Raw genomic sequence first — 16,108 nt, forward strand, 5'->3', positions numbered from 1 at the left:
AGACATCTATAGAAATGTAAATCGCCGCTTGATTCATTCATTTGCTTAACTTGTTTTGGACCATAAACCAGGCGCGAATAGGACACCGGAAACAAAGCTCCCCACAGGAGTTTCTGCACCGGAAGTAGCATATGCTAATGTGCACACAGTCAATTATCAGCTGTTTACGTCAATTGGTATGCATATCTTTTTTTTCTGTTAATGGTAGAAGTTAATCTACCTAAAAACCATGAGCATAAATACCTTAATTACTATTAAATTACTCCTAAATATGATTTTGAGCCGTGTTTAAAACTACACATTCAGTTGGTCACTATAGGAGGAAAAACATGACTTTCAACATTTTGGTACAGTTCAGGCAGTTAATATCAATGATAGCGGCTTGTAATTGTAAACCTTAGAAATTAAGATGGAAATGGCTGAAAAGGTAAGGAAAAACTTTACCTCAAAAGAATGAATGGCCACGCCCGACAGCTACTTTTATGTTGATTGTGGTTTTTGAACATAACATGCAAATGTCTAGAACGATTCACCTGTCTGTCGCATCTGTTGTGACCATTTTTCACCCTTGATTGTAGTTATAGAATATTAAATCTGCTCCAGATAGGAGATGAAAACTTGCCATTTTTTTAAAGCTTGAAATTTCTGGTGAACATTAAAACATATCTATTACCGCGGAAGCACTAGCTGGTAGTCGGGCCGTACGCGTGTCTTAGTGCAGTTGAACATAATCCACAAAGTCCGCTTGTAGTCGAAAAACAAACAGGCAAACATGTATTTCCACAGTTTTGAAATACAGTGATCCATTTGAATGTTCCTGTACACTGCAAACACGGTAAGAAACTGTTTTTCTCCACAGCTAGTTAAAGCCCCCGTAGCTCCATACTGCCCGTTGCGAACGCTCCCCCCGTGCACCGTTACCGTGTGTTAAAGGAACAGTACATAAAAATTAAATAAGGCAAGAAAAAATACAATTTAACTGTAATCTTACGCTGAACAAATTATAAAGTAAAAACTGAAATTCCCCATTATCTTACACTTATCCTTATCCAAAATGATTCAAATTATTAACAAATATACACTCTGTGCAATCTGAGTAAACTAAGAGATGATTAGACCTTTATCCTATACATTCTGTAATGCACATATGAATCTACAAACGTTACGTTTGATTTATATCCGTAAATACTTCACAAATCTTATTGAAGGTTTGCTATGCTATACCAGGAGGGGTATGGATGTCCACCCATCAGGAGGTGTTGTGGAGGCAGCTCCTGTACCTGATCTGCTGGGCAGCATCCTATCAGGACAGAGCATGCTCTTGATGGACAGTTCTGATGTTGTCATTAATCGAGATGGTTCGCTTAAAGCTACCAAACCAAGTAGGTGTATGTAATACATTTTTGTGTCACATATCCAGACTATGAAATGCATTTATATTGTGTGTACTTGTATTTTCTAGCTGTGTGCAGTATATCCCACACATTTACATTCGGGGTGCACGCATTTGTTCTTAAATACTACTGTTTATATTTTACTGCAACATTAAGTTATAATTATTTTTTGCCAAGTGAACAGGCAGTTTAGTATCTGCTTCTGCTGTGAGATAGTATACTTTGTTGTTCTTTGCAGCCATGGTGAGCTAGCGGCACATGTACTAGATCTGCCTTAGCTTAATTGCAGTTCTAGTTAGAATAGCCTGATACCTCATAGCAGAGGTCCATATTTTTAAAAAGTACCATGATAAACCTTAAGATGCTTAAATTTAATTTTAGCAAGAAAACTAAAGTTTGTTTTTTTTTCCTTTCTTCTGTTACAGTGATGCCATCTCCATTAATACCTGGCAGTAGAAAAAGCAGTAGCTCTGGAGATGCAAACAGCCCAGGGATGTCAGCAGGTCTAGGAGACACTTCTGTGTCTGTGAACTACAACAGAGATCAACCAGGGCCCTCCTGTGCCTCTGTGAGCACACCATTGTCCCAGAGCTCAACTCGGTTACCTCCTTTAGCAGCTTCTTCAACTAGCCACACACAAACACCTCTCCATTCTGATCTCAGAGGGCATCCAGGTTTGCATCCACCTCGTCCAAACAGACCCACACCCTCTAATCACCGTGTAAGCAATGGATTTGGAGTCCCTAGGGAAGGCTTGTCATCTGTCTGTCCAACTGCAGAGTCAAGCTCCAAAAGCAAGGGAATGATCCCATCACAAAGCCAATCTAAAAAGGCACCTACAAAACCCATGTGGGTAGATGTGTCAGAACTTCCTAGAATACCAAAAATAAAAAGGGAAAGTAGTGGCATGACAAATGATGGCACTAGTCAAGATGGCAGTCATGAAGTTAGTAGCAGCAGGGGTCAGGGTAGGAGATCCACCCCTAATAGTAATGGTTATGGCATGCCTGAAACGGGCATGAATAATCTTTCTGGGGACAAAGGAAGGCAGCAAAGTGTAGACCGGCAAAGGGGCCGGGCTGACGGTCAGGCCCCAAGGCACAGGCCTGATGGAGGTAGCTCATCTTCAGCTTTCTCTAATTCATTCTCTTCATCCTCGTCCGCTGGGTGTCCTGCCGGCCAGCCACGATATGCCTCCTCCTCATCGTCATCATCGTCATCATCGTCATCATCGTCGTCATCATCAGTGAGCTTCCGCATCAACTCTAGTGGGAACCCATGGCAATCAAGGCGGCTAGGCATTGCATCATCCTCTTCTAGTGTAGGCACCTTCCAGGAACACTGGAGGAAAAAGGATGATGAAGCTAAAAAGAGACAATTGGACAGGGATAAACAAATGCTTTTGGCATCACGTAGTCTGGGTAGTAAGGAGCAAGATAATATATATGATCCCTTTAATCCTACTCTGTCAGATTCAAGCAGCTCAGGTGACGAAACGGAGGGCACAAGCCCAGATGGCACTTCTCAGTATGTAACACTTGACAGGAAGCCTCCTAGTCTAAGTAACAATGAGACTATAATGCAAAATGAGCAGGACCTGGTACAGGTGAAGACTGAAACATCAGAGATTGAGGTCACACAGGAAGGACCAGGGATGGCTCAGGAAACCACATCTGGGGCCAGACTCTTGGAGGACATTGTAAAGGTTGAAAATGAATCAAGACTATCAGGCATAAAGACTGAAGAACAAACTGTATCACTTGACAAAGTCAAGAAAGAACCTTGTGAAAATGCAGGTGAATCTGAAATCAGTGGTGACAGATTTTTTAATTCAGAGACCACAGACACCACACCGCCTGCTGATCAAACTCTGGATCTTGTAAAGACTGAGAGAGAGACTCAAGAGGCAAAGAGTGGACAACGTGCTGGAACTCCCAGCAGATCTCTCTCAAAGGATAAGGAAGATTCATCAGTGGATAACTCTACAACTGTCAAGAGGAAACAAAAGGAAGAAACTAAATCACATGTTATGTCATGCTCAAAGTCCCCTTCAAGAGATTTGGACTATAAGAAGAAAAGCTCCAAAGCTTTGAAGGAGCAGTCCTCCAGTGGATCTGAGACAGACAGAGGCAGGAGAGGAGATCAGCATGGTTCAGGCCATGTCACAAAGCAAAAAGAAGTAGACCGTGAGGAGAAAGAAAGGAGTTCCAGGCAATCACGGTCTAGAGAGAGGAATAGGGCACACTCAAGCTCAGACAGTTCTCAACCCAATTCCCCTGATAGGACTCACAGAAAGAGACGGCGGTCCAGGTCACGATCAAAAGATGAAAGGAGAAGGCGGCGATCCAGGTAAATATATAACAGTTTTTCAAATATACTTTATACTAATTAGGCAGTGATGCTGTGTTTTATTTTGACCTTCACTGGAATGATTTATAATTGTGGACATTTTAGGTCTGCTTCCAGCTCCAGCAGTAGAGACCATTCAACAAGGAAGAAGCATAAACGAAGGAGCAAGGAGAGAAGTGATGACAAAGAGAGGGACCACGAAAGACGACGAGTTTCAAAAGACAAAAGACGTGGTCGGTCTCGGTCTCGGTCAAAGTCCCAGTCCAATTCACGTTCCAGGTCCAGAACCCGATCTAGATCAAAGGACCGTAAGCACGGTCGGTCAAAATCCCGGTCCAGATCCAGGGAGAGGAGGAGAGAACACAGCAAACATTTGTCTCTCTCTTCAAGAGACAAGGTGGAGTCACGATCTAAAGAGAAGAGGAGAAACAGGTCTAGATCCAGTTCAAGAGAGAAAAGGAAAGAAGAAAGATCATCCAAAAGCTCACACCAAACTTCTCTTTCATCCTCTAAAGACGCAAAGAGGTTGCAAGACAAGAAAAAAGAGAAAGATGTTTCTCAAAGCTACAGTAAAGATGAAAAAGTTGAAGCCAATCTGAATAAAAAGGAGGGTCCATCCTCTTCTTTCACCTCTAAAGTAAAAAAGTCGGACAAAGTCCTCAGTGCAGAGAGCCAGTTCAAAACTACAGAAAGTACAAAAGAAGCAAAGGATAGAAAAGAAATTAAGAAAGAAAAACAGGCATCGGTTGGCATGTTTGAAGATAATCCTATTAGTATATCGATTAAGAAAGAGGAAACAGACACTTGTTCTTTGGCAGTAAGCAAAGAGGATATCGAAGTCCCCGTTAAGACCGAGACGTGCGAAATTCCAATTGTTAAATCAGAGCCAGTCTGTGTATCCAGCTTACCCCCCGATACTTCCTTTTCTACGCTGACCCCGCCTGTTGCAGACGAAAGCCACCAGGACACAGTCTCTGAAACTCAGCCGTTGGCCGTGGCCAAACATCAGAACACTGAATTGACTGTCCCTGTAAAACTGGAAGTTCAGCAGCCTTCAGACTCTGATGATGACTTTAATATTGATGTGATGCTAGACACCTTGGATTACGTGAAATCTGAGCACACAGAGAGTAGTGGTGCAGCTGTCATACAAGAGAAAGAAGTAGTGGCCAGAAAGAATGAGGTACAGCAGATATCAACAAAAGCAGGAGCAAAAACATCCAAAACACAAGTGAAGCGTGTTACCTGGAATATACAGGAGCCTGAGGGTCCGCAACCAGAGAAGTCTGCGAGCAGTAAGTGGTATATTGTTACTTTACTATATCATGCTAACTAATGTGTTTTTATTTAAGTCACTTCATTATTTTTAAATGTCTTTAGAAGTGATTGCTGTTCAATATAGCCTGGATACAACTGTTCCCTATAAACTGAAAACTCAAGCTTCAAACTGCTCTGAACACTGTTTCTAGCAGCTTTTTCTAGTCTTTAAGCAAAGATTTTTAATATGTAAATAAATAATATTTATTTTATTTTTTTTACCATAAGACATGCAGAACTAATGTTTTACAGTACAAGTATAAAGATGTGCCGAGATCCGAGGTGTGTTGTGTATCTTATGTTGCTAATTGTGTGTTTTTGTGCTTTCCTTTTCGCCCCCTTGCACAGAACTTGCTCTATATAAACTGAAGCTAAAGCAGGAAGGGGCTCGCAGACCTTCTTTGACAGTCCAGGCATCCAGTCAGGTAGGTCTGAGCTACTTGCCACTGCAGTATTTACCAGATATTTTTTGCATGTGCTATTTCTTATGTAATGGCAATATTCGTAGGAAGGTGGCAGTGTTTATCCAGAAGAAGCAAGTTTGGTGTTTTTATAGAGACATGTGATAGAAAGTGAAACTGATACCAAAGCCATTTCAGAGTAACTGAAAGTAGAACTGTGCATGTAAGCAGTACTTATAAACTGTGTCCCCATACAAGTATCTGTAAGAGACACAACAGTATTGTTTTAGACCCATCAGTGTTAGTAATTATTTGTATAGACACACAATAAAACACAGGTTGTTAAGTATAGGACAAATGTGTACAAATTGAATTTTAAATAATTGTGCATTTGGAGTGTGACTTGATTTTAAATTCATGACCACAATTTTCTGTGTGTTTATATGATGGAATATTTTGAATTTTTGTAGGTGGTGGTCACTGTGTAATCTCCCTTGACTTTTACAGGATATTACTGCAGCTGTTAGTGACCCCTCCAAGAAGTGTGCTGATGGTCTTCTCAGTACTTCCTCTAAATCTGATGGTCTTCATTCTGGGGAGTTATCGGCCACTGCACAAGGAGAGGCAGAAGAAGGAGATTTATCAAGGAAAGACAAGGTGAATAGAAATGCATTTTCAGCTTAAATAAATATTTGATTATAACTTTTACCTTCATGTTATGCCCCTGCAGACTGAATTTGTTGGTTGTTTTTTTGTTTTGTTTTTTGGCGGGGGGCTGGTCTGGTCTGGGCCATTCCCATTAACTTTATCCCAGGAAGGCTGTATGGGAATTTTTTCAGATAACTGAGATACATGGATGAACTAATTGCATGTTAACTGTAAAAGGTTACGGTCCCTGTAACTTCATAAAGCTGTTTCTTTCTCTTCTTTTTCATCATTATTATTATTTCGAACTGTAATTATTAAAAAAGTGCCTAACAAAATGAAGGGAAGACATGGTAGCCTTTTATTTGCAGGAAATGTCAACGTTCAGCTTCACCTTATGTTGTGCAAAATCACTTCTCTGGCCAGCCCCCCAAATTCAAAAGAGAGAGAAAGATTGTGACACCATGCTTCATGTTTGGGCTTGCTTGGATAACACTTTGGAAAATGTGTGAAATTTAATTGCACAAATGTTCCATGCTGCAGGGAACATTTGTGCAATTAATTTTCACACATTTTCCTATACTGAAGAACAAATTTGTCAAAGAATTTGAAGTTCGAATGAAAGCAAAAGCATGCACAAATGTTAGTTTCAAAATGAACGTGTGGAAAAAATTATGTCACTGCATGAATTATGATTCTATTTCTCCTAACAGTATTTGAAAAAACTGCACATGCAAGAGAGAGCGATAGAAGAAGTTAAGCTAGCTATCAAACCTTTCTACCAAAGGAGAGATATCAACAAGGATGAATACAAGGAGATTCTTCGCAAAGCTGTCCAGAAGGTGGGTTAGAAAAATATGATGATGATGAAATTCTTTTTAATTCTTTATTTGCTTAAACAGTTTTTTTTAAGGTGTGACTCAGGAGTTTCTCAGTGTCTCTTTTAACAATTTGAAATGATCTTTTTCTCAGGTGTGCCACAGCAAGAGTGGAGAAATCAACCCAGTGAAAGTTGGAAATCTGGTTAAGGCATATGTGGACAAATATAAACATGCTAGGAAACATAAAAAGGGAGACGATTTAGGAAAAGCCCCAGACACCCAGGCTGAAGCAGCCAAAACCTCTGACAGTCCACGATGAGGCAGGAACTATAGGCAGGGACAACTACACCCACAATATTCACTTCATATTCATATATTATGCTATATTATTCTATGTCCTAGAATTGGGCGTGATCACACTCTAAACATACCAAGTGCAAAAGGTCAACCAACCTTTGCTCACAGTTTCAAAATGGAACATTTTCTATAATGTTGAGATTTCTATCTTAATGGTATTTTGAACACAACCTTTATTCATTGATGATTTGAACAGTACCTATTGGTGTCTCTTGCCAAGAACTATTCTCCGTTTGTAACACAGCTGAGAAACTTAATGGGAGACTTTGAGAGTGTGCCTTAAAGAGGCAAAACTCAAAGACCATCCCATAGAGGTAAAAACCGGGTAGCTTTCTCCACCGGCATATCACTGGTAGGATACAATGTGGCGTGGCGTTTGAGTTTTCTATGTATTTCTTTTGTTTGTTTGTTTGAGAGGGAAGGGGTATTTATCATAGGCAAAACTCAATTTGTCAGACGAGAAGCGGGAAAATATGAAGAATATGCATATTTAAGAAAATTACATGTTAAGAAAGCACATGGTTATGCAATTTTTGTAGAAAATTTATCAGTAGACTTAAAAATAATTTTAGGTTTGGTTGTAAATATAATATATAGATTTGATACATTCACCTGTATGTTCCTTTCATCCGTGTTGCCTGTTGCGAATGATTGACATAAATTTGTTTTAGTTCAAGTTGACTGTGTTTAATGTTTTAAATTTAGCGCTTCTTTTCATATTCATATTTCTAATATCCATGTCTAATGAACTCAGTTCAGCATAATGCAGGTGAATTTGGAGTGAATAGTCATATTCACTGTTCTCCTTTGCTGTAGCTTCAGCTCCTTTTAAACCCATAATTTTTTTAAAAGAACCAGAGAATATTAGTTTTTTGTGCCAAAGGAGTAAAATGAATACAAGATCCATAGGTGAGATTTCATTTGTTTCAGTATTATGTTTTTAGACAAGGGATACAATTCCATAGTAAATAATATAGCTTTTACTCAGGAGTGAGGGCAACACTTTTCTCAGTGGCAAAGGTGGAAAACCCCAGTTATTTTTGCAAAGAATGTGGTGCAAATTTCCACTCTGTTATCTCTACTAGTTTGTCGACTATAAACACTGATTAATTAGGTTGCTGGACCTGCCTTGTACTACTTCCTTGTCATTATCTTTAATTGTGCTGTATAAAGCCAGGAACTTGGAATGGAAGAATTTAACAAATAGGTGCTCATGTTATCTGAATGTATGTGTTTTGTTTTTTTTCTCTATTTACTTGATCAGTCCAGGTGTTTCTACAGGGAAACATCAAATAATAAATCACTGATGACAAAGAGATGTTTGTCTTAGTTTATTTCAAGTACTCACTCACAGTCTGTCCTGTTTTTTACAGTTGTGTTTTAGGGATTTTTCAACATTAGCAGTTTTATTTTATTTTTAAATTTTATTAACACAGTCTTAGCTTTACATGAAACTATACCAAGTTTAAAATAATCTATTTTAGATTTTACATAACCCTTTGCGCATAACTCATATACAGCAAAGGGTATGGAAATGGCAGTTTATTCAGTATAAAAAGTGCAAGATGAAAAGAAGAATAGCTGGTCAGTTTCTCATATATAGCCAGTGGCAGTATGACACAAAAATATTACTATACACATACATCATTATCTTCAAACATACACACAGTAGTTCTATAAATATGTAATCAGTAATATAAACTTAGCTTGTCAGAATGGATTTACCATTATAATAAGCATTCATTTCATTTAATATAGAATGATATCAGTTTAACAATACATTAGATGAAAGACAATTGGACAGTTCTAAAGCGATTTTTAAACTGAGGTTAGTAATGTAACAGTACAGCAGTAGATGGGGCATTTCCCCTCATGTAGTGAAAAGCAGGCACATGGCAGTATTGGCAGCTATAACACAATCACATTCAGCTGCTGAGCGGCCAACGTTTTAGCTGATTCAGAACCTAGTGTAGAATGTGTCCCATTACCCCATAGGAAATTAAAGTGGTTTCAAATAAAAGTCAGTGAAAGATCAAATTTCAAATCTGGTTCGGGAAAAGTGGAGCATCCCGCATCGGGTCTTCAGCTGTTAGCAAGGGAAAGCAGGAGCTGATGAGATCATAGAGGCTGTTATGTGAGATCTGTAGGCTGACGTTGGAGCTGTAAAGAGACGACGCTCCCTCCATCTGGGCTATCTCATGAAGATGTCGACAGATTAAAGGTACCACCTGCAGAAATGGAGAGAAAGATTTACGGTAAAGTTGCATAACTGCTGATGACAAAGTAATCATTGAAAGTGACGGCTGATGATAAGCAACAATAGTTATAGGAAAAACATGTCCTACTTGGCAAGTCGACATTCAACATTCTTTGTCCAGTATATCCACTATCCCTCCTCGGCACGTCTAAACTATTGCCTCTAACGTTCTGTCACCAAACTTCTTCTAACTATAACTATACTATGCACCCTTCTGCTTTTATGCAATTAAGCTTACATTTGATTTAAACTTGTATATACACTTTATTTCTATATATAATTTTTTTTTCATATCAATGATTGGTTCTTTTGCTACTGAAAGTGCTGGATACATTTTTCTATGCAGATGAAACCCACTGAAACAACTGGGGTAGTTAAACTACAAGCATACCATGAAGCGAGAAAGGTCTGGATGACCAGGATAACTTATGCTAATAAACAACCTAATTACTATAAGGTCTGACTGGTCATATTCCATTATGCACAGAGCACCTTTAGTCTAGTCTTCTTCACTGTTACCTGTCATTCGGCCCCTGCATGGTCTTATCTGCAATTACTGGATTCCCCAACACGCCAGTTGTTTTATTATTATATTGTGTGTAGTCTGTTTTAAATCCTCTTCCCTCTAACTTTAACTGGTTGAGGCAGTTGGCAGCCCACACCAGGTGGCAGCCAAAAGCCAAGTGTTGCCAGGTGTTTCCTCAAAGGGAATTTTGGGGTTATTTTTGTTCAGTCTCTGTCTTACAGTGTAAGTACCCAGCTGTGCTTTTTTCATGAATTATTGGTAAGAAAATAAAACAAAATTTAATTAAATCGAATAACTGAGGTGAAGCAGGGTTCGGGGGATGGTGTTACCTTCACTACAATAAGCTTCTTCTCCAGCGGTTTTCCATCTGGAAACTTCTCTCCAAAGCACATGGTGATGGTGTATTCAGGAGATCTACCATTGTTCTCCTTAAACTGTTTCAATTCTGAAACAAATTCAGGGGGAGTCATTTATTTCAGGATGAAATCCATTTTTACTTCAGTAGTCTAAGGAGCTTGAAAAGAAAAGTGTCTTCTTTAAGTTGCTTTAAGACGTTTCACCTGTCATCCGAGAAGCTTCTTCAGTTCTAAGGTCAAATGGTGGAGAGTCCCAGATTTAAGCCCTATGGGAGTGTCCCCCCAGGAGGAACAATGGACCCCCTAATGATCCTCTACCTAATCACATGAGCCAAGGCGTGAAAATGGGTGTAGGTCACAATCAGCCAAGTTTTTGGGTGAACTCATTATGAAACCAAGCGCCACCCTATCATGTGATTTCCAGAGGTCATAAGGCCCAGGATGTGAGTGGGCATTAAGGCGCCTGGGAAGGGATCTCAAAACTGGATTATGGATGGCAGTTGGTGCCGTGAGCCACCACCTCTGTTTGAAAAGAGGTTTTGGCTTACGAGGTGAAACGTCTTCAAGCAACTCAAAGAAGCCCAGACGCTTTTCTTTCCAAGCTCCTTAGACTATGATGACCTAGATGACTAAGAACCTTCACAGACAGTATATGGTGTATATACAAATATATAAATGAGCAAAGATCTACACCTACCATTCACAAACTTTTCAAAATTAAGGAGCTCCACCATGGTGTTTTGGGGAAGCTTTGCTGGCTCTGCATTAGCCAAACTAGGGTCACTGGTGCTGGCAAACACATGGCATCTATCCTGCCTCCAGGCATAAATACCAGTTTCTCGCACTTCCAAGAATAGACCTCTCTGGATGCTATTAAGTATGCGGTTGGTGTATTCAATCTAGTAATAAGAAGGTTGTGGTGAGTAAAACATGAAAATGCTTCATCACACAGCAGTATACTGTACCTAAAATTAGGGGTAAAATCCATCTGTCCTATTCTAAAGTCAAATTTTATTTATCACATCAGAATCTGTCAGCTTCATGCCTGAAGTAACATAAAAAATAATTTCTAGTGTCTGCTTGGATGGTACAACTGTGTAAAACATGCATCTAGCTAATGCAATGATTATACCTGTTTGTGGTCCAGCAGACCATCAGTGGAGGGGAAGCAGAGTTTGAATGTGTCATACTCAAGGGCCTCTGAGTTGTAGTGAAGCTGCAGTTTGGGAGTGTTCAAAGTCATCTTTACCATTTCTTTTTTCCTGTAGTGGATGGATACCTCTAGGTCAAATAGCCCCGGCTGAGGTACTGGTGCAGGAGTTACTGTACAAAACAAAACAGTTAATAGACAACAGATCCCTCCTTCTTGGGTAACTATGTACACATATTTTTAGTAAACCTTTCATCTAGGAAGATAAATTTGTATAAACATACCTCCATAACAGGTTTGCTGAACTGGTATAAGCTGTTGGTTGTTTCCGGCTGCTACAGGATAGCTTTCAGTTGCGGGTGGATTTTGCTGGCCATAGTTCTCTGTCCACAGTTGCTCCTCTGTTTTGACAGTAAAATCATTTTAAACTACAATTAACCTCCATTATAAACCACAGAAAACCAAATGCAATCGACAAACTTTACCTGTTGGCTGGCTGCCAAGACCCAAGGCCATCAAATCGTTAACCAGATCATGCTGTTTATTGGGGAGAGGCAGTGAAACTGTTAATTTTTAGACAGAAGCACAAAGACAAGTGAGATTACACCAACAAAGAGAAGTGAAAATGTGCTTTATGTGATGCTGAACCTCATTTGCTGAAAGGAGGTACTCTGTGGAAGAGCTGTATATATCTGGTATAATGTCATTGCCCTCCCAAGGGTCGCGTGTTGCCAGACCGTCTTGGTTTTCTTCAGGGAAAGATGAAAGATCAGCGTTATTTATACATTCAAACTCGGAACGGTTTTACCCCAGGATCTTGGCCTAAGTGACAATTAGCTTACGTGCAGTGTTGATAACCTCATAGACTTTATGTGGGTCATCAGAATTCTTGGAGTTATCTTTTACCATCTTGAAGCGCACAGAGAGGTTGTTCAGAGCACAGCGGAAGTTGGTTTTCCACCTGGCTTTGTCATTAGGGAACTCATTAATTTTCCCACTTGCTACTGCCCAGGCCTATGGAGGAACGCCGAGAGGTGTAAACATAATGACAGCCGGGTAGAAAATTCAGACTTACTATACATTTTATGAGATAATTACACACATTAGACTTCACATGCACCTCCTAATTGTGTTACACACTATTTGCATTTCACATCTAAGAAGAAGTGGCTGTTTATGGAAGATTTAGACACTTGGCTGAAATCTGTAGAATTCCTTTAATACTGGCACCAGCGAATAATTGTGCTCTAAGTATGAAAACAAGCTGTGGTTTTGCACATCAAATGTATCAAAAACATTAGTACAGGATTTCTTTGACTCAAGATCAAGTGTCACCACTAGAGATGGTATGCCATAACTGCCTCTGGGAACAGCTGCAACAAGCCAAACAACTCCAGCCTGATAGTAACAATAACACGACAAAACTATTTTTGGAACTATTTAAAGCACACGCTTAGTTTGTAAGTCGCTTACTCATGAATGTAGTAGCTTATTATTTCAGTAAAAATGTCAACATAGTCATTTTAAGCCTTTTATCTGATCGCACGGATAACAAAGGTTAATCTGGCAATAAACTTACCCGGAAGATTTTACTGTCCTCGTCACTGCAGTCTTTTCTGGAGTTGTGCTTCCAGGGGACTCTGAACTTGTTTGTTGCAACATAGCACAGGCCAGCATACTGGCCCGTTTCCACCTGCTCTAATAGCCAGTTGGAGAACTGAGGTTTTGGGAAGCTGAAGGGAAACGCGACAGGTCAGTGCTGTTCTACAGCGACAACAACCGTGAATAAAGAGACGGCTTATGAGCGCACAAGGGGAAATCTAAAGACATTCAAAAAGAAACTCCTAAATCTGGAAGCTGCAGATTTATTCTACAGCAATAAACCGCAGTAATATTAACTATTAAATGTGCAAGGGAGAAAAACAAGACGGGTTTCTTCTTACCTTTGCATTTCACCGATTCTCTGTAAAGCCGTCGGTCTGATTTTTCCGAACACGTCTTCTAACATTTATACTCCGATTATAAGTCCCTCCTTCAGAGGGTGGAAGCATCACCGGCGTGGGATTTTCGAGGCACGGGTGGCTGAGGGTTTGCTTCTTACAGAGAAATTGCAAGACAGCCTCGGCGACCGGATGTAATGGGCGTGTTAGTGGGTTTGTATAATGGAATTTCTCGCTGGAGATTACTGGGAGAGATCTGAAAGTCGCTGGCTGCGTGCCAAGCGAAATTTGTTTCTCTTGCGTCGGGAGCGCGCACTTTGCAGTGAGAAGGGGTGGGGTTTTTTTTGTTTTGTTTTTTAATAGAAGAGAATATAACATAAACAGGTTTCGTGTCTACTGTGCAAATAGGCAACACAAACATAGAGCTCCAAATGCTTCATCGCCCTGCCGTATGGAGGCTTAAAGTTGTCTTCTGACTGGAAGTAATCTAAACATTTTGGAGCGGCCCAGCCAGACCGTCATATTCAATCTGATACAGAATCTGTGCAGCTGGAGATTATGGTGATGACAAGGAGGCTTGCAGCCTGGATGAATGAAAAATGTCAAAATACCGACTTCTTTTTTGAAGAAACCCCAAAACACTTTAAATGTATATCCATTCGACCAGTATTCAGTCATGTGGTCTATCTGGGGGAAGGGGGGTTTCTGTGTTTTAGCTACAGAAATCTGTTTTATAAAAATAAATAGACAGTTGACAATTGTTTTCAGTCATGTGCTCAGCAGACATAACCTTTGGCGATGTGCAAAAATCCGAGCAAATAGTATTTTTATAGGACGTCTGAAAACGACTAGAGCCGTTTACTTGTTGAGAAATTGGTATATTGAGCGTTAAAGATTCTCCTCCTATTCTCTTATCTCTTAATAATCCGTAATGATATATCAGTGTCTGTTGTAACCAAAAACTGAACGGTAATGTAACGAAACCCATCTTTCACTTTTACACAAAAGTAACACATCACTACTTCCGCGTCTGGTTGTTTGGAATATGAGCCAGGCTCAACCGGATACGCTCTCCCTGCTCAGTGCGCGCTCCCGACGCGGGGAAACACGGGACGGGAGTAACTATTTCATCACTCCGTCAGAATCATTACATCATCCCATAGGCTTACTGTCCCATAGTTAAATGCTTACTCGAAGAGTTTTTTGCCCGCTGAAACTTTGGGTCACGCTCAGTTATAGTGATCAGCTGGGAGTTTCACCAGTGTCACGAAAATTCACGAGCATCTGATTAAAAATATGCATCATTTAGCGTATTATTAACGGCCTGCATCCAAGGCTCAGATATGTTAACCGGTGGATCATTCCAAACGTGACCTATTTTGCGATCATGTGGTCTACAAACCTAGGCTCTACAATATATATATCAGTAACATTTTGGAGAATTTTGAAGACTCTGTCCACATCACCACAAATTCTAGCTGAAATTTCACATTCATCTAATGAAAAAAATATGAATTAGACAGTAACAGCCATATAACCAGTGCTGGCATATCCTCCATACATTACACCACCAACAGCATCGCCGCTAGCCTGAACTCTTGATACAAGGCAGGATGGAGCCATACTTTCATGTAGTTTAAGTCTAAAATTTTGGCATTCATCTGAATTTCACTGCAGAAACTGAGACCCAACAGCAACATTTCCCCATCTTCTATCGTTCAATTTTGGTGAGCCCGTGCATATTGTAGCCTTGGTTTCCTGTTCTCAGCTGATAGCAGAAGACCTGTATCTGCTTCAAGGTATGAAGTGCTCTGCATAGAAGCTCTTCTGCACACCTTGGTTGTAACAAGTGAGTTAATATTGCCTTCTTGTCAGCTTAAAGCAGTTTGGCCATTCTCCTCTTACCTCTGACAAGGGAACTGCCACTCACTAACTTTCTTATATTCTGGGCATATTCTGTAAGCCCTAGAGATGATTGTGCATGAAAATTACAATAGAACAGCATTTTTGAAATACTTAGATCAGGCTGTTTTGCACCGATACACATGACATGTTCAAAGTCACTGTAATTACCTTCTCCATTCTGATGCATGGTTTGGACTTTATCAGGCTGTCTTGATGTTTGCTGCTTGGACTGGATACTTGTGTTAGCAAATAGTTGAACAGTGGCTGGTAATGTGTTGGTAGTGTTGTTGTACATCTTAACATTAATAATGTGTAAACAGAGATATACAAATTACACTAGTGCACACGCTATATTATATAATAGGGTGAATGTTTTCATTATAGTGTGTCAGAATATCAAATAGCAATATATGTTAATCTTTCACACGTATCATATGATTTAGCAACTGCTAAACATCACTTAAGCAGTTTCGACTCAGATACCTGACATGTTTCTGATTTTCTGAATAGTCTACATTATTGAATGGTTTCACCTTGTCTGTACTTTTTTTAAACTCTTGCTAAATGAGTCCCCCTTGAAACCACCAAGTTCCAGTGAGTTCAGAAAAATAAATCCACCAGTGAATACCCCACAGTGTGTATTAAAAGCTGTGTGTCTCTGTGTTTGAGACTTTCTGAGGCAAAGTTCTG

At 39.9% G+C, this 16,108-nt stretch overlaps 2 protein-coding genes across 2 annotated transcripts in view; one reads left to right on the forward strand and one right to left on the reverse strand.

Moving 5' to 3' along the window:
- Positions 1–8,530, forward strand: part of phrf1 (PHD and ring finger domains 1) — a gene marked incomplete in the record, with an annotated part of 19,999 nt that extends 11,469 nt beyond the window's left edge. The window contains 7 exon segments of the mRNA XM_014339875.2: positions 1,228–1,382; positions 1,820–3,743; positions 3,849–5,038; positions 5,409–5,485; positions 5,969–6,118; positions 6,820–6,948; positions 7,079–8,530. Of these exon segments, the coding sequence (XP_014195361.1) occupies positions 1,228–1,382; positions 1,820–3,743; positions 3,849–5,038; positions 5,409–5,485; positions 5,969–6,118; positions 6,820–6,948; positions 7,079–7,246 (3,793 nt within the window).
- Positions 8,531–8,602: 72 nt separating this feature from the next.
- Positions 8,603–13,758, reverse strand: irf7 (interferon regulatory factor 7). The gene is made up of 10 exons (XM_005941757.3): positions 13,517–13,758; positions 13,153–13,306; positions 12,416–12,587; positions 12,222–12,322; positions 12,059–12,110; positions 11,858–11,974; positions 11,556–11,746; positions 11,121–11,322; positions 10,397–10,512; positions 8,603–9,512 (listed from the first exon to the last, which is right to left on the reverse strand). Exons 1-10 carry the CDS (start codon positions 13,579–13,581, stop codon positions 9,324–9,326), a joined length of 1,359 nt encoding a protein of 452 aa, XP_005941819.1. The 5' UTR covers positions 13,582–13,758; the 3' UTR covers positions 8,603–9,323.
- Positions 13,759–16,108: the final 2,350 nt, after the last annotated feature.

The sequence above is a fragment of the Haplochromis burtoni genome, unplaced genomic scaffold (assembly GCF_018398535.1).
Source record: "Haplochromis burtoni strain Fernald_Lab_line unplaced genomic scaffold, NCSU_Asbu1 Contig_322, whole genome shotgun sequence".
Classification (NCBI taxonomy): Eukaryota; Metazoa; Chordata; class Actinopteri; order Cichliformes; family Cichlidae; genus Haplochromis; species Haplochromis burtoni.